The following is a 24,667-nucleotide window of genomic DNA, read 5'->3' as shown; positions in this document are numbered from 1 at the left end:
CTGCAGACGGCAAGAAAGTCTTTTTCTTACTTCGGAGTATTTATTTTTCTGTCTGCCTCGTGGGCAGGCTGTAGGGTTCTCCAGCCATTGAATTATTTAAACTGTAATCCTTGAACTCATTTCTCTGAAGACATATAAAACAGGATGGTTTGTATTGGTCACTATCAAAAATATGTAAGTGACGCAAAGGTGCTCAAAAAAGAAAAGGCTGTTTTGTCTTCACAAGATATGGATAAAGCTGGAGCGAAAAGTTTATGAACTTCCTACTCCAAATGCTCATTTTGGGGGGAGAACTCTAAACTCCAAATAAACACTTTAACATGATCTACCACACAGCTCCTAATGCTATATGTACACATGGTCCCAATACAAATTTTCAGCCAAATGCAAATGATAGTTGTCTGAAGGACTCATGTGTTAATTTAAACCAATTAGGTAGAAAAATTATAAATTGCATGGCATTTATACGTAAATATCAAAAAATATCTGTGTGTAACTATAAAAAATGTACAGATATCAAAAATATTATGCTACTTCTAGAAGTGATTTCATTCCTTTTTTAATTGAATGAACTAAGTGTTTTTTTACTGCTAGGAACAAATACAGGACTTCATTGAGAAAAGAATAAGTTCAAGAAAGGATAAATATCCTTAGTGAAAAACTTATCAGAAGAACCTATATAATATAATTGGAAAAAATAACCCTCTTACTTAATACTTAATTTTGATGATAGAGCAAAAAATATTTGTAGTTATACATTATTTTGTGAAAAAAATGAGAAATTTCATGTGGAAAATAATGATAGTCTTTTTATAGTTAAAATGCTTATTTTTAAAGAGCCCTGGTTCATTAAAAAAAGCCTCCTTTAAATATTACCACTTTGGTTTTCTCATATGACTGATTTATTAGTTCAAATTAGTAAAATATGTTATTTTGCTCTCTGGCTCAAGAGAAACCTTCAAAATGAGGACATAATTTTTATGTCCTAATGATTTTGGCTGCTTTAAATGCTGATTTAAAAGGGTGAACTCTACCAAACTTATAGCTTACTGACACAACCAGCATGCTTTCTGCCCAAAAAGACAGCATAGTATATTTTAATAACTTATGTGACTCTTCAACATTCATTAATCTTCAGCACCCCAAGGGAAATAAAGAAAAAGAAAAGTAAAATTATTGTGACTTTTGACAATTATTAGTTAGAAAAAGGAGGTAACAATTGCCAAAAAAATCACAAAAGTGAGCATGTTACCTGGCTATGACAAAGAGCACACAACTGACACCCAAGTAAGCCAGCAGAATATACATCCAGATATCAGGGGAGAGAGGATTCAGGAAGGAGAAGACGCCTGGGTTTGTACCATTGGGCTTGCGGTACAAAATACTTATTCCAAGTGTCATAAAGGGCTTGGAAAAGTCGATGACCTTCTCCCGAACGTAGGTAATAGCCAGTGGGGCAACTGCAAGGTCAGCTTTCTGTAGAGAGAAACAGAAGAAAGGGGGGGGAAATTGGTTCTAAGTCTCAGGAACGATGTCAGTATCCAAATCAAACAAAACAAATACTTTACACTTGAGAATTGTCAGAGTAACTATCACATTAACATTTAAAGCAGTCTTGACTCTGAATTGAAGCATCTCCTTTTTCTGCTACTCATTTCTATGTCCTTCTAGATTAGCAAACCAGCATTTATTGTACCGAATAGAGAAAGAAAAAAACTGTACAGAATGAAAAAACTGAAGAAACTATTGTACATTCAGTACCTGAATTATTATGCTATGGGATCTTCTCATAATTATTTGTAATCTAAACTTAAAAAAACACTTAGTATCAGTTATGACTTCCTAAATACCTTGGTCAGATTCTAAATAGTAATAATAATACTATCTACTTCAAATTATTTAGCTGATAATCAAGACTCATGTTTTCCTGGTTATAAGTACAGTTAAAAGATTTTAGTCTTTAAATAGTTAACATTTTGAAAATCATCTTGTAATGTGATTGTGTTTACTGCCCCTGAGTTTTGTTTCTATCCCTCTAATTTGTTTTTATATTATTTAATGAAAATCCTTGCAGCCTTGCCTAAATCGCATCAGGAAATGAGTTTTTCCATTTTCACAAAGTTGCTAATTTTCCACGGTAGCTTAAATATGTTAAATCACTAATGCTCTTCACTCATCATGCTATAACCATCTGTCAGGATGAACTTCAGCTCCAATATATTGAAAGAAATAATTATAATGTTTTAAAATAATAAAGGCACCTGTTCCCATATATGATAGGAAGCTATATTTCCACATTCCTTTTATTTTCATAAACACACTGGGCTATCAGAGATAAAAAAGTGCTCCCTGTAGTGAGCTACAGAAAGATATACAAAATAATGAAATTGGGCCTTCACAGTTTCCTTACCTCAAGGATTTTTGGAGAACTTAGAAAAGAAACTTCTCTAAGAAGCTAACTTTGTTGACAACACTATTCTGGGTACGTGTTTGTGTGTATCTGTGTGTTGGGTGTGTGTGGGGAAGAGGGAACAGTCAGATGTTTGAAGAGAGTATCTTTGAGTAGCAATGCAGAGAGAAAAACATTTCTCTAAAAACTAGGAAGGGAAAAAAACAGGTCTTAAGGGCCCTGGAGAGGACATCATCATATTTCATGTTCATAAATCAAAGAAAATATCAACTTAGCAGTAATAATTGCTCATGTCCTTTAAGCATCTGCTATGCAACAGGCACTGCACTAAGAACTTTACATGAATTGTCACATTTAATCCTTACATAGTCCTATTATTATTCTCATTTTCGGGTAAGGAAACTGAATCCATGAGAAGTCAAACACTTGTTCATGGTCAGAGAGCTAATTGAGCATTGGAACCAGGACATAAACCCCACGCTTTTGGGAATCTTTACCCAGAACTGACCATGATACGCACCTCAGAAGCCAGAAATGGAATCATGGAGACATTCATTCACTCATTTATTAAGGAGTTCGTAGAGATGGAAAGGGGAATGTATGGAAACAAGGACAGTGATTAATAGATTACAGTCACTGAGAATTTATAAGGTCAGGTGAAGAGTTTAGGCAGATGGAATGCTCTCCACAAGGAAGAGAGAGCACTTCATCTGAGACAGAAGGGAAGGAAGTACAGATGGTTTGTTAGGGGAAAAAGTAATCATTCAAGAAACAAAGATTCTAGTAAAAAATGGACAACATGAAATGGTGGAGGCTGAATATACAGCACAGTGTATCTATGTGCCATTTCACTTTGTAACCTCCCTTGGACCAGGCACATGAAAAGCAAAATTTTACTACATGTAAGGTATATAAGTGAATATACTTTAAACTGGTAAAATATTTTTAAATTCATGATAGATACCAACAAAACTTAGGAAACAATTCAAATAACATACATTAAAACAAAACTACTGCATTATTCCAAAAAAGTTGTTCAATAGGCATATGTTAATATGACTCACTAGTCGTATATCAAATTTTAAAGAATTTATTTATTTGTTTATTTTAGAGAGAGAGAGCATGCACTCATGCATGAACGGGGCAAGGAGGAGCGAGAGGGGGAGGGAGAGGGAGAGAATCTCAAGCAGACTCTGCGCTGAGTGCAGAGACCAACACGAGCCTCGATCTCATGACCCTGAGATCATGACCCGAGCTAAAACCAAGAGCCGGACACTCAACCGACTGGGCCACCCAGATGCCCTGACATACACCGAATTTTAAAATTTATTTAGCATTGCCTAAAATAAAATTTCTATTCCAAATATATAATAGAAAAAAAGACAAAACATTACACAGTAAAATACTTTCATTGATAAAAGAAATCGGTCATTTGAAACAAAAGATACAGACACCTTTAGACATTTAGTTAAAAAAAATAAATGTATCGACAGACTGTACATCCACATGACAGCATATTACCCAGCAATCAAAATGAAATTAACTATCAAGACATGAAAAGACATGGAAGAAACTTAAATGCATATTGCTAAGTGAAAGATGCCAGTCTGAAAGGCTACATTCATATGACATGATTCCAATTATATGACATTTTGGAAAAGGCAAAATATACAAGCAATGAAAAGATCTGTAGGTGCCCCAAGGACTCAGGGAGCAGAGTGACAAATAGGTGGAATGAGAACATGTTTGCAACAGTGAAACTATTCTGTAAGAAATCATAATGGTGGGTACATGACACTGTGCATTTATCAAAAACCATAAAACTGTACAACACAAAGAGTCAACTCTAATGTAAACTACGGACTTTAGCTCATGTCTCAATAATGGTTCAACTGTAACAAATTTAGTACACTGATGGAAGCTGTTAATAATAAGGGAAACGGTGGTGGGTGGGTAGAATGGGAGAAGGTATAGAAACTCTACTTTCTGCACAATTTTTCTATAAACCTAAAACTGTTCTAAAAATATCTATTTTTTTAAATAACAGGTTGTTTTAACCATATCCTGTTAGTAGTATTTAATGTTATGTTGATTAAATTAATTAGAACTTAGTTATTACTATTAATAGTAAAGCACACAAAACTTATCAAACATCAATTGTCAAAAATAAGCAGTCTCTAGTTACATACCAAATATATTTTTAAAATTCATTTAAATGATCAGATCTCCAGATTATCTCACAGCGGTAAAGAACATTATTTATACATAATAGCACTGTCTATGAAAAAAATCTAACTTCATTACAAGTCTATTAATAATATAATAATTTTGAAATATAATCAAGATGCTGTATTAAAGATGTTTATAATGACAGATTTGATGTTTTCCCATCAACTGCCATTTTATTAAAGACAAGTCATTGGAGAAAAGAGCCTGATGGTAAATTGCATAATCCAAGAATCTTTTCTCTCTGTAGGTGACGGTTATGATTTCATTAACATAGATTTAGTAATTGGCATCTCATTTTATTTTAAGACTTTAAGTTTTTATTTAAATTCCAATTAGTCAACATCAAGTATAATATTAGTTTCAGGTGTACAATATTGTGATTCAACACTTCCATACAACACCTGGTGCTCATCACAAGTACACTCCTTATCCCCACTGGTGTTTTATTTTAAAGAATAAAATAAAAAATAAAGTAATCTTGCATTAGGAAAAGCCAATGGTCAAAATTGTTTAAAAAATGTATTTCGGCCAAAGAAAAATAAATAAGTAAACTGTTATGTGTCATATGAATAGCACAAAGGAAAGAAAGAGCTCACTTCTACCTGATTGGGTCAGTGGAGGCTTTACCAAATGATTACACTTGAGTCTTGAAGAAAGTCTGAGATGACAAAGGTCTGAATTGAGAGGGTAGCAATAGCAGGGGAAAAAAACTCATAGAAGCGGCTTAAATTAAACATGTCCATTATGGGCCAAGACCATATTCTTTGTTCATATCCCTTCCATTAATCCTCACAACAGCTCTGCCAAATTTGTAGTGTGATTTTCTATTTACAGATGAAAAAACCAGAATTGTGAGAGTTTAAGGAATGGATGGCTCCAAAGATGACTTGACCATACTCATTTCTCACTATTTTTCTGTGCAATCACATTCATCATAACTATTTCTTCTGCTATAATGTTTCTATATTTCCCTGATCAAAATGGTCTTTAAATTGAACTTGTGGGACTTTATCAAGATAAAAAGCTTCTGCACAGCTAAGGAAACAGTCAAAAAAACTAAGAGGCAGCCCACGGAATAGGAGAACATATTTGCAAATGACACTACAGATAAAAGACTGGTATCCAAGATCTACAAAGAACTTCTCAAACTCAATACACAAGAAACAAATAAACAAATAAAAAAATGGGCAGAAGATATGAACAGACACTTTTCCAATGAAGACATACAAATATGGCTAACAGACACATGAAAAAATGTTCAAAATCATTAGCCATCAGGGAAATTCAAATCAAAACCACACTAAGATACCACCTTACACCAGTTAGAATGGCAAAAATAGACAAGGCAAGAAATAACAATTGTTGGAGAGGATGTGGAGAAAGGGGATCCCTCCTACATTGTTGGTGGGAATGCAAGTTGGTACGGCCACTCTGGAAAACAGTGTGGAGGTCCCTTCAAAAGCTAAAAATTGAGCTACCCTATGACCCAGCCATTGCACTACTGGGTATTTACCCCAAAGATACAGACGTAGTGAAGAGAAGGGCCATATGCACCCCAATGTTCATAGCAGCATTGTCCATAATAGCCAAAGCGTGGAAGGAACCGAGATGCCCTTCAACAGATGACTGGATTAAGAAGTTGTGATCCATATATACAATGGAATATTACTCAGCTATCAGAAAGAACAAATTCTCAACATTTGCTGCAACATGGAAGGCACTGGAGGAGATAATGCTAAGTGAAGTAAGTCAAGCAGAGAAAGACAATTATCATATGATTTCTCTCATCTTTGGAACATAAGAACTAGGAAGATCAGTAGGGGAAGAAAAGGATAAAGAAAGGGGGGGTAATCAGAAGGGGGAATGAAACATGAGAGACTATGGACTATGAGAAACAAACTGAGGGCCTCAGAGGGGAGGGGAGTGGGGGAATGGGATAGACTGGTGATGGGTAGTAAGGAGGGCACGTATTGCATGGTGCACTGGGTGTTATACGCAACTAATGATTCATTGAACTTTACATCGGAAACCGGGGATGTACTGTATGGTGACTAACATAATATAATTAAAAAAACATTAAAATAAAAAAAAAATGGTCTTTCCTTTTCTCCAGCATGCACATTCTATAGGACACATAGAGGTTCTTTTCGTCTTATGCAGCCCTTTTCGAATAGTCCATACACATTAATTTCTCCTGAGTGAATTTTTATCGCACTTGTAAACTTCACCATGTAATTTAATTGTAACTATACTTTATGTTGTATTGTGTCAACTAATATGAGAGACCTGAACATACATATTGTAATTATGTTGTCCCTGTTCCTAGGAGAGTGTACGCACTTGGGAACCTGCAGGCATGCCCTTCATAAAGCATAGAGTTCTGAACTGAGAAAATCGTAAAGTATCCCTCCCTGGAAACTTCATAAAGATGACTTGCCAGCAGCTATCTTAATATGTTTTAATTAAATATTCTATCATTCTATGGGAAACTCTTCCAAATTGTTTTACAATCATAATAATCAATCTAACATCCCCAGGACATTGGACAAAATCTGACACCAAGGAACTCCATGATAAATGTTTGATAAATACAGTTTTAACTTACTAAAATACAATTTAACTTACTAAAATTTTCAAAGAAAATCAGAGAATTTCAAAATTAAACTTTTTCTGATCTTACTCTAGAAATAAGATTTACTTGTACATTAATGTAATTTCTGGTGAACTAACCCATCTAGGGGAGAACAGAATAATTCTTCTTATGGAGTACTATGGCTACGGAGTACTATACTATAATGGTAACATTTATTGGTCTAATTTCCAATTACCTAATACAAAAATTAGATAACAAAGCATATCTTCATGAATCTCTGATCATGTTGAGAAAACCTTCATGACTCTAAATTTGATCATGTTGAGAAAACCTTCTTTACTAAGTCCTAGCATTCAAAGAACGTAATGATATTATTTTATAATACAAGCTCTGGGCAGTGAAACATCTTATGCATGCTTCTGAAAGTTCTTGTAATTTAACAATGGAAAACCAGTTCTAAACACTTTTCATTTTCATAATGTTGTGAAGTGCTTAGGAAAATGGGTAAAATATAGTGGTAAGTACATTTGAATAAGTTGTAAATATTTTAACTGATTTAGCTAAGACATTTAGGCTAGTTAATTATGATATTAATTTTGGGGCACCTGGGTGGCTCAGTCATTGGGCATCTGCCTTCAGTACGGGTCATGATCCCAGGGTCCTGGGATCGAGCCCCACATCGGGCTCCCTGCTCAGTGGGAAGCCTGCTTCTCCCTCCCCCACTCCCCCTGCTTGTGTTCCCTCTCTTGCTGCCTCTCTCTCTGTCAAATAAATAAATAAAACCTTTTTAAAAAAGGCAAATATTAAAAAAATTATATTTTTTTAATGTAACTTATAAGTGACACTACATTCACCTAAACTCTTCACAATACATAAGGTGAACACATGCTTTCACCTCTATGTGCACTTTTAGGGAAACATAGTTTACTTTCTGTAAATACAGCGTACCACCTCCACCACTATCTACCTAGTCACACTGCCTGCACTCTTGCAGTGGCCTCCTCATTGGTCCCCTGCTTTCATTCTTGCCCAACTAGAGTTTGTTCTTCATCTAAAGAGACAAGTTCTTTTTAAAACACATACCAGATTATCACTTCTGGCTCAGAATTCTCCAATGACTTCTAGCACACATAGAATGAAGCCTAATCTTGGCCTACAAAGCACTATGAGAAATGGACCCTAATTATTTAATCAACATCAGTTCCTATCATTCTTCTGGTCTTAGTGTGATCACTCTTGTTCCAACAACTCTGGTTGCGTGGCTAGTATTTAAATGTGTACACATTTCTGTCCCAAAGACTTTATACTTGGTTTTCCTTTTGCCTGGAAAGGTTGTCCCTCATACATCTACATGATGGATTATTCACTCACTTGAATGTTCTGATGTGTCTGTTCTCATATCAGTCACTCAAAGGGATCTTTGCTGACCGCTCAAATCTATCACTCTTTATCTCCTTACCATGTTTTCAGTTTCTTCATAAAACTTAACATGACCTGAAATTATATCATTTCTTGTTGGCCTCCTTCCGATAGAACACATCTCTTTTGAGTAAGGAGTTCCTCCATGTTGTCCACTTCTGCATCTCCAGTGCCTACTATAGTGTCTGAGTCATTAAATATTTTTAAATGATTTAGTGAATGCATAAAACTGTCATTATTGCTAATTCTTCCCCAGTACTTCCCTAAACTTCTTTACAGGAGAAAATATTCCTGAGGTTTATCTTCCCACAACAGTGAAATTTTCCATGTGCATGATTTCTATTTTTATATAACTAAAATAATAATTAAAAACTGATAAAATATTTCATATTTCATATTTCTGTGATAAACTGGCCTTCAGTTATTACAATGAAGTTACCTCATACCATTACGTTAGTACTCACTACATTGTGTTTAAGAAAAAAATGTGATGCGATTAAAGTTACATGTTTCATATATGTGAAAACCTAACTTCAAACTTCTATAAATTATATATGTTACATACAGTATGCAAACTAATATCTATTTGCAGTTTTACAAAAACATAACCTTATATTTTAGAAAGATGCCTTCAGTTGCTTTTCACCACACCAAGTACTATCCACAGTGTATGGGCAATTTAGTTATAAAATACAGAGATTTCTTCTACATATGAAAGGCCTGAACAGGGACAATTAAGAAAGAATTAAACACAGACGGCAGCATTAAACACAAGCCACAGCTGTTACTTTATTAATGCTTAAGTAAGCCTGCTGATAATTTCAAACGATACTGACTACATCTACCAAGCTTGCCATTAATGCCTGAATGAAAAATAAACTTCCCAACTGGTAATTCTTTAGAAGAGCCGTGGCTCCAAAATATTTCTAGAGTTTGATGTTTTTTTTGCAGGAGGGATTGTGGGTTGAAGAGGATTTAATTGTTTTCATTTTGTGTTGTGTTCTTCACGTTCAGTTCTGATTTTGTTGTTAACCCTCAACTGGATGGCTTGTAAATATTGACATTTCTGCACTACAACTGTTACGGTATCTTCCTTTCTCACTTCAATATTTCCAAGGGACTCACTTGTTTTTTAATGTAGTAGTTTAATTAGTTTAGCTCCCTTGAAAAAAATCGGGTACGCAGAAATTGAGGAGTGTTTTCCACACTGATAATTTCAAGAAAACTAAATTTCAATTAAAAGTAATCTGAAATCATTCATATCAATAATTCAAAGTGGAATTTGGGGGCACCTGGGTGGCTCAGTTGGTTAAGTGGCTGCCCTTGGCTCAGGTCATGATCTCAGAGTCCTGGGATTAAGTCCCACAGGGGGCTCCCTGCTCCGCTGGAAGCCTGCTTCTCCCTCTCCCTCTGCTTGCCCCCCCCCCACTTGTGCTCTCTTTCCTCTCTCTGTCAAATAAATAAATAAAAATCTTAAACACACACACACACACACAAAGCAAAGTGGAACTTAGTATATCTGTTATTCATGAGCAAAGCACTGAATGATGGTGTCTCTGACATTTTTTGTTCTGCATTTTGGATATAGATTTCCTGATTTTAAAATAACTAATATCTTTTTAAAAGTATAACATAAGTGAAAACACTTTATTCTAAGGCAATCGCCCAAATGTGAAAAATATTCTATTATATTCTATAATCCTTATAGTTACATATTAAACATACATAAAAACAAAACAAGGAAAAATCTACAATAATACTCAAACTAAATGTTATTATACATCTATCAAGCAAATAATCTCTTGAAAAGAGAGAATGAATGGCTTCTTTGAAACAAATTTATATTAAAAGTTTCAAAATAGAAAACAGAAGCAATTCAAAATAGTATTTTCAATCTCATGTTATTTCTTAAACCTATAAAACATTTACACAATTTCTTGTTACTGATTGAAGGTATTATATTTTCTGCTAACCCTTTTCTTCATTTCCCAGTGTACATGCTATGGGATCACAACCAGTGGACCAAGAAACGACTACTAGCACTAAGACAGATGACTATGAACTATGGGGAAACTTCCTAATAGAATTGTGAATTGTAATTCTGCTCTGTAAACTGTTCTTCAGTGGATAGGGGATTAAGCACATTGAATTCTCAGGATCTGTTTTAAAATAATAGGTAGGGGCGCCTGGGTGGCACAGCGGTTAAGCGTCTGCCTTCGGCTCAGGGCGTGATCCTGGCGTTATGGGATCGAGCCCCACATCAGGCTCTTCCGCTATGAGCCTGCTTCTTCCTCTCCCACTCCCCCTGCTTGTGTTCCCTCTCTCGCTGGCTGTCTCTATCTCTGTCGAATAAATAAATAAAATCTTTAAAAAAAAAATAAAATAAATAAAATAAAATAAAATAATAGGTAAATTATAACAGCTGTAAATAATGATATAAAATGTTTTATTATGATCAGTTTATTTTAAAACTGTATATTAATTAATTTTAAATAATTTTAGAAATAATTTTGGAATCAATTTATTTAGAATGTTTGTCACAATAATAAATATTCTTTGACAAATATTATCAAGATTCCCTATGCAACAGGCCTGGGGCAAAATATAGGATACAATGGTATTTAGGACAGTCTCATTTCTCAGATGCTCGCCATGGCATAGGAAAGATTAACAATGGAAACAAGCAATTGGATAAATATTTCAGCTGAAATGTGTATTAATAAGTTGAGCTATGTATAGTTGTGATATAATTTTACTGGATTGCCCACTTGTTGCTCTAATGGATTAACATAAAATGATATTCATTATTAGAATTTACATTAATTTTGCAAAAACCCAGAGTTGACATGGGACCTATACACAAACACTCGTTTTTAGTATTTTAAAAAGTACAAAGGATTCAAGAGGGAAAAATGACAGTATTGTAACCCATCTTATAGCTTCTGATTATCTAGTCTTTATTACTAGATTTTTTTAAAACTATGACTCAAAATGTAATTAAACTTTTAATTTTAAAATTAAAGTGATATTTAGAGAATCAATGTGAGAGCAACAAGAAGAGTCAAATGGTAAGACTTGTAAGCCACATAAGTAAACCGGAAGGCACTCCTAGCTCAAACTTTTTTATTCCCTTTTCCAGTTAAAAAGGGACTTTTTCTATATAATCTCATTATTCTTACCTAAAGTCCTTTGTTACACTCATTTAAATACTGTACAGAATAAATCATATCAAGATCTTCAGTATACCTTCTGACAGAATATGGATTTTTAACTTTTTACTCCATAGAACGTACCTTGGTTTATAAATAGATTTACATCGTATGCTGAATTACTAAGCAAACCTATCTTTGAATGGGTCAAATCAAAATATAAATTTACTTAAATCCCTACATTCAAAGTCTGTATCATATGCTCATACTTAGAACATATTAGTATTTGTTAAATGGGTAAACTGTTAACATACATGGTAAGAAAGAACTTTGTGTAATAAAAATATTTACATTGATATAATAGCTAGTCCTTATTGATGTTGCATGTGGATATCTTTACAATTAATTCTCAAACAAAAAAATATTTTGCAACATGTCTTCTTTGGTTCACATGACTAATAAAATTCCCTGAATCTGTACTACTTAAGTTTTGTAAAGGTTTAACTGTACTGATTTATTCAATGTCTGTTAAAATTTTTGAGGTATGCAGGAACTTAAAATCCTGCCATCTATCTTAAGTCATTTATTCACTAATTTATTAAATAATTTGTTATTAAACAATTCACTAATTTATTCAACAAATATTTATTCTTGAGTGACAGTCCTATAAGAGTTGCTGTTCTGATGTTCATAGTATTGGCAGAGCCAGACAAAGTGAAGAAAGAAGACAGACACTAAGCATGAAAAAATTAGAGGATGTAATTTCAGGGAGTAAAGAATGTTAATGAGTGAAGATAAAGCCGGTAAGAGGATTGGAGTATGACTAGGGAGAAAGGAGGGCGCTGTTTTTTATAAAATGGACAGAGGAACCTCTCCCAGGTCCTGACATTTGAGTCCAGATTTCAGTCAAGTCACAGATAAAGCCCTGGGAGGGTCTAAGCAGATTTCTCCTGGTGGAGGAGATTGTGAGTTACAAAGGCTCTGGGTTGGAAACAAGCTGGCCAGGCCCGAGGAGCAGGGAACATGTCTCTAACCCTCCCGACCCCTCCCACATTAATCGTCCTGTTGATCCTCTCCAGAAAATCCCATTGATTATAGAAACATCACATGAAAAGACATTCCAACCATAAACAAAAGGTATCCGATTTAGAAGAGAAAATTTGTGTCACTGCACCCCTCATGTCATTCGCAGTATATTTTTTCCACTAAAATTAAAATACCATTTTGATTTATTCTCTTATCTTTATTCTATAAGCGTGATCCCTACAAATTATTGGGTTCAAATTCAACAGCAAGAAAACTACTTGTGGCTTAGAATTTGTTAAAATACCTATTTAACTACCGATTAAAAGTTTAATCAAGATACTGATCCATGATATTGTAACTCTGCATTAAATAATAATAATAGAAGAATAAAAAGATTACACTGTGCACAATATTTCTGAACCTGTGACATGACCTTTTCCTACAACACCTACGTGATCTCCTGCCTGCACAAAAATCTCCCGTTGATTAATAAGAACGACTTCATGCCTTTCTGTAAATATCATTGGGGAACAGCAATTTCCTTCTAGAATATTTGATTTTCCAAATAATTCAGGTATAATAACTGAACCTAGACCACTTCCCCATTTTGTTAACAAAAATTGAGGTCATTCCCATATTTGCTCATGAGATTTTAACAATATATCATCACCACGTATTTAAGAATGCTTGGGTAACTCACAGGTAAATCTGAATATAAAGGTTAAGCAAAACAACTGCAAAATAGCAAACAAAAGTCTTTCAATACTAGGTGCTTGCAGTTGCAATAGTGTTTGATGGTAGAAAACTGGATGCAAAGAATAATAAAAAGGTTTCTAAGAGAAAAGTTAGAGTATTCCATCTATTATTTTATACAAACTGCCCTTCCTTCCTTCTTTCCTTTTTTTTCCCTTTCTCTTCTTTCTTTCTTCTAAAACCAGAGAGAATGATTTTTTTTTAATTTTTAAAGAGCATATACAATAAAATTAAGTGTCAAATGGCAGGATTTCATTGAAGGATTAAATAAAAGGATTTAAGACAGAGATCATAAGCAAGGAAATTTTTCTACTGAATGGCAGTGGACCACCAATTCCAGCCTGCAAGAGCCTTAAATATATCTCTAATACTTAACACTGGAATGTCATACCTAGAATGTTTAAGAAATAATTCTAAATTCAGGAACAGGCTAATATACAAAGGTATTCCCCCAAGATCACCTATAATCTGGAACTGTAAGTAGCCTACATGCCTCAAAAGGGAATGGTTAATAAATCAGGGTATAACAATAAAGAATTACTATCCACTGTTAAATAGAATTTTATGATGTCTCCAATAAAAGAGAATGGACACTGATAATGTTAGTGAATGTAGAAATATATGGTATTAAACATGAATTCAACTAAATAAAAACATAATAAGAGGGGGAATCTACAGATTAAAATGGGTCTTGGGATATATCAACTCTGATCACAAATTAAAGAAAATTTTTAGATCCCAGTTTAAACAAGTAAATTATAATGAATGAGTAAATACTTTATAACAATCAGAATCAGAAAAGTGGAAATAAATACTGTTGGTAAAATATTTGATGTCATTAGGAATCATATTTTTTCCCCCGTGGGATAATGACAGTGTGGCCATTAAAAAAAAAAATTAGTCCCTTTTTTAGTGATAAGTACTATTTATACATGAACATATGAAAAAATATGACATGATATGAAGTCAAGGAATTGCTATAAAATAATGCAGGTGGCAAGAAAACTGGTGAGAGTTGAGATGAAATGAGATTATTGAAGAGTTTTCTAATCCTCGAGGGTTGGTGACAGGTACATTGCCCCTCACTTTACTTTTCTATTTGCTCATATTTGAAAAGTTCTATAACATTTTAAAAGTATAAAATCAATAGTGGAAAGAAATCGAGCAAAATTTTAGTATTGTTGGTCAAAAGTTGTAGAATTATGGTTTTCCATTATTTCTTAATTTTGTAATTTTTGTATAAGGAAATATATGACATATGAAATACATTGCTAATCAAATAAAACACAATTATAAGCGATAAAGTAAATCCATAGAATTTTTGTGGTCATTATGTTTAAGAATACAAAGATTGAGATACACATGCAAAGAGTTATTTAACCTAAACTTAAACTTCAGCACAAATACAACTCTTTTCTGAAAATAAATTATTAAAACATGAAATGAGGAAATAAAAGTACTGCCTTGCTTTAATTTAATTTCTGAAAAGCAGACGATGTATTTTGCATTTTGAGGATCAGGAAAAATAAGCCCCCCTCCCTTTCTTTAAAAGATTTTATTTATTTATTTGACAGAGAGAAAGAGTGCGTGCACGAGGACAGGCAGGGGGGGGAGGGGCAGGGCGAGGGAGAGGGAGAAGCAGACTCTCCACTTAGCAGGGAGCCTGACCCAAGCTGGATCCCAGGATCTCAAGATCATGACCTGAGCTGAAGGAAGATGCTTAACCGACTGAGCCACCCAGGTGCCCTTAAGCTCCCCTTTCATAAGTATTTTAATCTGAATGATTCAAATGGAACCTCTGATATCAAATATTAAATAACATCATGGAGAAAATGCTACCATATTTCAAGGCTAATGATTCCTATCTTTTTCATTCATCCATGTAGTTTTCCATGTAGGATTAAGAGGGAGCAATAATCGACTAGATTATCTTTCTGTAGATGTAAAAAAAAAAAAAAAGTGGTACAAAGAGTAAATTATAAAGCAGCAAATACCCATGGTTTTAGAAGGTAATTACTATTCCTTCACCAGTTTAAAAAGTTTGCATAAATACAACCCATAGTAAAGTAAAATCAGCTTATATTTTCTCAGCTGTGAAATAATATGACAGGTTCTATCAATTAGTATTTATTGGTAGACTAGACAGAGTGGGGATGGAAAGACAGTTAGGCATGATCCCTCCCAGAGCTTATATAAGAGTCCTTGAAGCAAGAAATATTCGGAGGAGCTATAAGAACACAATGAATTGTATGAGGAAGAGATCAATGGAGTGGATAGGAGAAGATTCATGGGATATTAGAGAGTTACACTATGAATGAGAAAGACCAATATAGCAGTTAATAAGCTTGGATTCTGAATTCATTAGAAATCCAAACTTTCCAATCAAGAGCCACAACTTATTTCCAACGTTGGTGGCCCACAAGAGGGGTATAATTGATCTGCCAGTCTTTAGCTTTCCAAAGGGCAGACTAAAACCCAAGCTTTTGACAACAACTCGAATCATAGCTACAGTTATAGCTAATGGCCTGAGCTCTGGCCACCATTAAGAAGGATCGTGTCCAGTTTGGATTCTGTATAGCTAGCACTGATGCTGGATAGCCACAGCAGCCCAGTGAACACCATCATGTTTCAACTTGTCAGGGAACCAAGCCCAGGCATTTAGAAGAACCTCTATGAATCAAGGTTCTTGTTTAGTCTGTATTTCAAGCTGTAGGATGGGGGATAAAATTGCCACCTAAGGGGTAGCTACTTTTTTTCATGTAAAGCCAAGATGTCACAGCTGCCTGGCTGGCTGAGTTCTTGAATATACTATTTCAATTTGATAAGAGAGACTTTTGAGGTCGTTCCCACATTGTTAGTTAAAAAAAAAGTTGACCTACCTCAAAATAGGCTCGTCAGGCCATAGAATGACAAGATTTCTGTGGATCAGTCATATAGTTTCAATAAGGGTAGCAGCAAGCTAACAGTTGCTTTTAAAAAGGGGTTTACATGGTAGCTGTGTCTAAAAAGTGATTAGTACAGAATCTGAAGGAAAACTTTAGGTACAGGATAACAAAAGGCAAAATCATCACAGAGGGGTCCTTAGAGCCATAGGGTCCCAAAAAGTACTAGGATTTTTCTACACTTAACTGTTTACGATTGGGAGGATGCTCTCTGAGCAAATTCCAGCACATCCTCAGCTATCATCTTTTTAAATATTACTTCCTTCTATTTCCTTCTGGAACTCCTACTAGAGACATAGTGGAGTTTACCACCCAATCCTCCATGCCTCTTAGCTCTTCTTTTAGAAGTTTATTTTCTTGTCTTTTTGTGCTGTGTGCTGATTAATCAGTATATTTTTTCCATTTAACTTCCTCATTAGTATACCTTATCTACTGAGGTTTCCTTTTAATACCTTTTATGATACTTAAAAAATGTTCATTATTTCATCATTTTTCATACTTTAATATTTCATTATTTTTACTACATAATTTTCTTTTTTGCCAATATTTTACAGAATTTTAAAAGATATTTTATCTTTAGATTTTACTTTAAAATCTTTGTCAGATATGGGGCAGTTGGCTGGCTCAGTCAGTGGTGCATGCACTCTTCTTCCAAGGGTTGGGGGTTTGGGCCATGTTGGGTGTAGACATTACTTAAAAAAATAAAATCTTTAAAAAAATAAATAAAAAATAATGTCTTTGTCAGATAATTCTACAAAATGTACTTCATTAGGATAAAATTCATGTTCAATGATATTTTTCAATACAAGCTTGTTTTTTGTTATTTTTCAATACAAGCTTGTTTTTTGTTATTTTTCTCTACTTCTCTCCCCCCCCCCCCCCCAGTCTCATATATCCTTACAGGTACCTTTCTAGGAATTCTGTTATTCCTTTCACTCAGTGCCCCCTCCCCAGTCTTCCAATCCATAGCTATGTTTTATACGGGTGATTTGAGGTTCACATCTTCTGATGATATTGGTGGTATTTTGAATCTAATTCCTAAACAGTTAGACAGTTGGAGAGAGTTCCCAGTTACCTGGCTGAATCTGTGCCCTTATATTTACCTAGGACCACAGCTGTCAAATAAGCCAAAACCTCAGGAACCAGTATTTTCGTGCTGCTTTCCCAAGGAAAGAAGCCACATTCAAGGCCCTGGTGTCAAGCGGTAAGCCTGCCTTCAGACTTGGATTTCACATGTAGCACTTTTAATCCATGGATAATTCCAGACCAACATGCCCTGCTTTGGGATCAGAAGCCCTGAGTCCCATAGCTTTAGTTAGGTTTACTCTACTTATTTTGCATGGATTTTGTTACGGGTATTAATCAAAGAGGAGTCTGTCGAAGCTTGATGTTACTACACCATCCTGACAAGAAATAAAGCGCTATTTTTTTCTACATTTACTATAATATACATTCTTTCTAGTAGGGCTTAAAAGTTAGAAGAGGTAAAGATAGCAAATAGAACTGGGAAGCAGTTACCTAAGAGAGGCAATTGGAAAATGAAGAGAATGTTATGGGGGAACTGGGTGGCTCAGTCTGTTAAGCTTTGGATTCTTGGTTCCCTCAGGTTCTGATCCCATGGGTTGTGAGATTGAGCCCTGCTCCATGCTCAGCAAGGAGTCTGCTTGAAGTTTCTGTCCCTCTCCTCCTCTCTGTCTCTCCCCGTCTCTGTCTAAAATAAATAAATAAATCTTAAAAAAAAAGAGGGTGTTATGGAAGCTAGTACAGAAGAGTGGTTCAAGAACAGAGTAGTAAGCTGAGAAAATAGCATCTTAGAGGTCAATAAGATAAAGCCTAACAAATATCCATTGTTTTAACAACTTGCAGATATTACTAAGAACAGTTTTTTGTTGACATGTTACTTCAAAGATTATCATGGGTTAGGATGTGAGGCAATGGAGCAGGTAGTGCAGCCAAGTGGTAAAGATTTTTAATTCGGAGGGTAAAATGAAACACTGGGTGGGGGTGGAAATGGATTTTTTTAATGGAGAAATCATAATCTTTTAAAAATACAAATGCAAATAAATCAGAAGAGAAAGGCCAAGATGTCTAGAGAAAGAAAGAGACATGGGTATAAAAATTCCTGAATAGGCAAGCTGGAATGGAAAAGAAAGATGAAGAGAATATCTTCAGGCAGGAGAAGAGCCAATTTCTCCATGAAATTAAGAAGAGAGAAGGGGTGTTAATGAAGCCGTGCTTGACAGTTGGATGATTGACGTAGAGATAAAACATTCTCATCTAGTCATTTGTACTTCTCTTAGGAGCAGGAGACCAGGTTTTCTGCTCCAGGTTAAAGAGGGACTGTTAAACTTAAGAAGGAGAAAGAAACATTTGAAAACAAGTGTTGCAGAATAGAAGAGTGTGGTGAACAGAGTTTCTAGCAGTTGCGGCAGGGCTGACAACTCTTTTGCGAATCCTGACTATCAGTTTACTGTGGGTCCATTCTTCACAATTGGTTGATTTTCTCCATCTGAGTTTACTCTTCCAAATCAGGCACAGTGAAGAAGATGATGACATTAATACAGGAACAAGTCTTGAGGAGGTAAATGCTTAACAATAGAGAAAAAATAAATTTGGTATCAGAAAAGAATGGTTGTAAGAATAAATCATAGAAACTAAGCTGGATATAGAGAAATGTGAGGAGAAAAGATAATTAATATATGGAAACATACAGATAATCAACTCCTGGGTCTGATAGGGTCAAAAACAAATGTAGTGGAATCAAATGAATTTATAAGCAAAAAGGAAAAGAGCTGAATTTCTGAGTTATTGATCTAAGAGTTAGTGTACTTTGGGCCATGATAATGATTATGATGTAATTACAAGCATCTGTAAGCATTATGTGGCTAAGAGGCCACATAATGAATACCTCCAGAAGCTTAGAGCCCACAGTGATGGATAAGTTTTCTGTAAGGACACTGAATTTATCTAGGATCACGAAGTCAACCATCTTAAAGTGAAAGGCTATGATCCTGTGGCTGAAGTTAACATTGGAAGAGTAACTGTGATTAAGAAGTGAGTAGAGAACAGCGAAAGCAGACTAAGAATATCCACAGACATGAACCTTGAAGAAGCATTTTTTCCCCCCCTGGAGCTTAGAGAATTCATGAACTAGGAACAGCAATGGGGAGTATGGTAGTAGGGCTATTCAACTATATTCCAGTCTGTCTTTTTCTGAGTACATGATAGATTGCACCCTCTCTCCCCTTTGAAGTTGAGCACAGCCAAATGATTTATTTTGGACAACGGAATATAAGCAGACACGGTGTGCTTTCTTTTATGGGAAGAAACTTTTAAAAGTGAGTGTCCAGGTCACCATGTTCCCTCTCTTTCCCCAGTGTGCTAATCAGCAATGTTTGTGTGGGGCATCTCTATCAGCTTGGTTTCTTGAGTGAGAAAACATGGAGTAGAGCCCTCAGCTGGTCTTTGATCTATATGTAGTGGGAGTAAGAAACAATCTCTGTAGGTATAAATTACTAAAATATTTGAACCTAGTTCATGCTGCATAATCCAGGCAGCCAAGAGGATATGACCCAGTCTCTTGAAGTAAGTGGAAGTGAAAGAGATAGAGTAGCCACCATTGACAGGGCTACAGAGAGAGCAATTTCAGCAGTAGAGAGGCCAACCAGGATTAAAAATAATCAAAGGAGAGATTAGCAATGAAAGGAGATTATTGGTGATGGAGGGAGTAGGGATCCAAAAGGTATAATGAATGGCTTGTAAGAAAGGGAAAGAGTGGTAACTTCGGTCATAGCAAAGTCAACAGAATTCAGCATTTTCTGGAAGTAAAGATACAGGGAGAATTGCATACACTGGATAGACTTAACATTTTTACAACGTCTGGTAATAGTAAGTTGTAAGATACAATTTGTTTAGATTAACTAAAAACTCATTTTCATGTTTAAAAATACACTACTGAAGATACAAATTGCAATCCCATGGCTTTCCACTAAATTCTCAAACATATGGCTATTTTGTGAGAGTGGGTTCAGGTTCAACCTTCTAGTTTTTCTTCTCTTCAGTCTCATATACAAGTAGGCTAAGAAGAAAAAAGAATGTCATTTAGATGACCCCAACCCTAGATTCCAAAGTAAATGCAGATTTTCCTTATTTGTTTATTCTATTGATAATTTCAATGACAAGTAGGGTGAGTGGAAGAGGAAGTGAGATGTCTGAGTTTGGGGTATCATTCATTTCAGATATTTTGCTGCTATTTCTATCAGGAAAAAAATTCTAATGACAACCAACACTTATCGAATGCTTATAATATACTTGGTATTATTCTAAGAACGTCATATGTTTTATGTCAATCTTTAGCATGAACTGCATGCTTTTGTCAATGCTTTTTATAGTTATGAAAAACGAGACTCAGGAAACTTACAGGTTGCCCAAGATCACACTTCTGATAAGAAATGGAGGGCATTTGGAAATTTGACTGAATTCCAAAGTTATCCTAGTGGTTATAATTACGAAGCTTTTTTAATATCAAAATATACCAGCGGACTGGTTATCTTTCAACATTGAATAAAAATATATTAAGAAATAATGAATTGAAAATAAATTTCAGTGAGAATAGCAAATAAATCTGTGATCAAGTCTTCACTAAATTGCCCAAGTTCATATTGACATTTAAACAAGAAGCATTGTCCTTGACAACACACTGAATCTTAGTTCGTTCAAGCAATATCTGTTTTTTACTCAGTTTTATTCTTTTAAAACTGTTTTTAGTATACACATATGTATACTGTTTGTATGCAGTCATAGACATCTATATTTACTGTATGTGAATACAATGTGTATATATATACACACACATCATGGGCATATATAAATATGCATAAACATGTATGTGGGTGTGTACTTGTAATATTGTACCAATTACTTTAAAAAATTGTGAAAGCCAAGTTTCTTTATTTTTTAAGTGCACCATGATTTATAGAGAGGCAATAAGAGAGCATATCAGAACACTGGTATTATTTATATGCATATTATGTATTCCATTTTAATTAGAATATTCAATCTCACCTGTTATGACAAACCATAACATAAATAATTTATGTAAAGAGATGTATGGGAATGAATCCATCAGTGAGAGCACAGAAGTAACATTCTTCACTTAGGGTTTTGGAATGACCTACAAACACTGACTGGCAGCAAGATTCATCATAATTCAAAAAATTCTTTACACAATGACAGATTGAATGGAAAACAGAAGGACACTGGTTGTTTTGTTACTATGGCTATTCCTGGCAGTTATCCAGGGATTACAACTGCACAACCCTACAAACAGCATAGAAATGGCCTGTTTAACAAAGGGTCTCAGCAGGGTAATGAGTGGTGCACATTAATTCTCACTGTGCATTGATGAGCTCTCTTTGAACTTTGCCAAGCTTTAGACAATGGTGACAGGGCTCTGGCACTGGCAGAAAATTTAGGCCTTGAAGAGTGCTTCAGGGATGAGGTTTTTTGTTTGTTTGTTTTTGTTTTTGTAGGAAACCACATTTTAATGATTTAGACTAGTTATTGGTTCTAATTAGATCTGTTGTTGTAAGAAAGCTTGTGAAATATCAAAAAAAAATCTTTGCAACAACTGTCCTCTAAAGATAAAGATCTAGAAGTGATCTTAGATTAACCTATAAAAGTTATATATTTAAATTTCAAGGTAGGAAAAGCTTCTGCAAACTTCTTAATGGTATCATGAATAGGAAAAATGTACAGGATGGATCGTGTGAAATTCCTGATATTTCATCTTAATCTACAAAAATGACAATTTTATGTTTCAGCCTAATATTACCATTTACTTAACTAACTGATTTGCTTACACATTTTTTTCCTTAAATTTTGACTTTTCAAAAATTGACTTCAGATTTTACATATGTTTTAAATGATATTTTTATTTGTAATGTTGATCCCAAGGTGGGAGATCATTATCTTATATTTTTAAACACTAATTTGCCCTTTTAAGCTAGACAAATTGAACATAATAAATTATTTGTGTGCTTGTACCCACACACGCATATTCCTACAATTGATTCATCACAGTTGTTGACTGATAGATGATCTTGACCAGTGAATAATACCTTAGGAAAAAGTGATTAGAAAGCATTTATACTAATTTCAATGCAGTGGCCTTGACTGGTGTTTATAAAAGAACAGTCTCCCTGAGCATATTTTTCTGATACGCAACTTTGATCGTGTTACATTGACCTTTTAAGGTCCATTCAGTGTCACCTTCCCACAGGGCTTTTCACATGCCTCCAATCTACATATATTCTCTCCTTGCTTGAGATTTACTCTCCATCCCTCATGTGTGTATCATGATACTTCCATCAATCTGTTATGGTAATCCTATATTCATATGTAGTTTCTGTACTGTATTAAATATGCTGGAGGGAGGAGTCCAAGTCTAAGGGGTCTTTATGTCATTGTCAGTGACTTGCACAGAACACTGCACGAAGTAGTCTCTTCAATAAATAAATGAAATAGAGGTATTTTGGGCTTCTTGTTTAATATAATTATTTATACAATGATATTAACTGCAGTGCTTTTTTAATTCCCATGTTTTTGTTTAATAAATTAAATACTAAATTTTTAATTTTCATGTCTTCCCACTTAGGGGTTGGGGTCAGGTAAATGTCATTTCACTGAAAATAAAATTGACAATACCAAAATCCAATATACAATGTGAAGAAATAAGTATTTGTAGAAACATCCCACCCAACACATTTCCAGGAAGATTAAATGACCAGAAAAACACTTTTAATTCAAAACAACTCAAAAGAAGAAAATATAAATCCAGAGATTTTGAGCTGACATTTGCTCTGAGGGCATCTGAAATCCTGTAATCCTCATAGGCTAGAGTTTGACATGTGATGGCCCAAAAGCCCAAAGCAGGAGGTAAATCCGGGATCTCATGCGAAATGAATGATTAGATTGAGATTTTATTATATACAGCCAACACACCCTAGCACACCCATACTCAGTGGGTCAACTAGAATAAAGCCCACCCCATAGAAATAGATAATGGGGACTCATTCCTGATTTAGCCTTGGCTTTAATTAAATGTGAGGGGGGAAAAATGTCTGCTCTGGGAATTCTTAACCACTTATCCACGCTCATATGATGATCTCCCCCCAAAAAAAGTAGAATGCAAAATTTCTTTTAATAGGGTTCTAGTTTGGTTGTGTCACTAAAAACCTAACAGAAGCTCATATAAAATTTCTCTGAAGAAATTCATATTAACAAAAGTCTCAAGTGTTTCAACAAATGATGTTCCAAGGATTATGTGTACTCCAACAATAAAATATCAGAAAGTACCCAGTAAAACAAATCACTCTGGGAAGAGTCAGCAGAAATAATAAATTGCAGGATCAGATACTCAAGCATTCAGATATTTAAGTTATCTCTATATAACATAAACATAAAATAAGTATTATATATCACATTTAAAGGAATGAGAAGACATGTGAAACAGAAAGAGCAAAAAAAAAAACTATTAGAAATTACAAGGGAGGTTTGCAGAAAAAAAAACTATGTCTTTCTTAAAATAAAGATTATAATAAAATCAGAAATTCAATGAATTAATTATACTACAGATTAGGAAAGCTAAAGTATAAACCAATGAAAAAGGAGGTATGTCAGAAGTACTTATATGGAAAGCAGCATGGAGAGAAGCAATGGGAAAATAGAGTTCATATGCCAGAGAAGTTATAAAATAAATCTAATCAGATTTCCAAAAGGGATAACATATATGATGAGTAATGGCTAGGAATTTTATGGAATTATAGATGTCATGAATCCTTGTGTGCTCTGTCAATGTAAATTAAGCAAGATAAATAAATGGGAACTGAGATTCATCCAAATGAAGCTAAAAATACCAAAGCCAGGGAGAAGATTTTAAAAGCAGCCAGCGGAAAAAGATAAGGAAATATGATGGAATAATAATCAGATAGCAAACTTCACAAGGACAACAACCAAGTCAGAAACGAGTGGGCTGATATGCTCAAAACTCTGAGAAAAAATAACTGTTAGCTTAAACTGGATAGCAGCAAAACTATCAAGAATGAGGGCAAAATTAAGACATTTCTAATTAAAAAAAAAAGTTGTT

The 24,667-nt window shown here is 34.6% G+C and overlaps 1 protein-coding gene across 3 annotated transcripts in view; it reads right to left on the bottom strand.

Moving 5' to 3' along the window:
• Positions 1-24,667, bottom strand: part of GRIK2 (glutamate ionotropic receptor kainate type subunit 2) — a 642,399-nt gene that overhangs the window by 157,343 nt on the left and 460,389 nt on the right. For all 3 annotated transcript variants that reach the window (XM_045806988.2, XM_087865344.1, XM_045806989.2), the window contains exon 12: positions 1,253-1,476. In XM_045806988.2, coding sequence (XP_045662944.1) covers positions 1,253-1,476 — 224 coding nt within the window. The remainder of the gene's footprint in view (positions 1-1,252; positions 1,477-24,667) is intronic.

This window comes from Ursus americanus, chromosome 11, assembly GCF_024610735.1.
Source record: "Ursus americanus isolate L20-20 chromosome 11, mUrsAme1.1.p, whole genome shotgun sequence".
In the NCBI taxonomy this organism is placed as follows: Eukaryota; Metazoa; Chordata; class Mammalia; order Carnivora; family Ursidae; genus Ursus; species Ursus americanus.
This window is presented reverse-complemented; position numbering and strand designations above follow the sequence as displayed.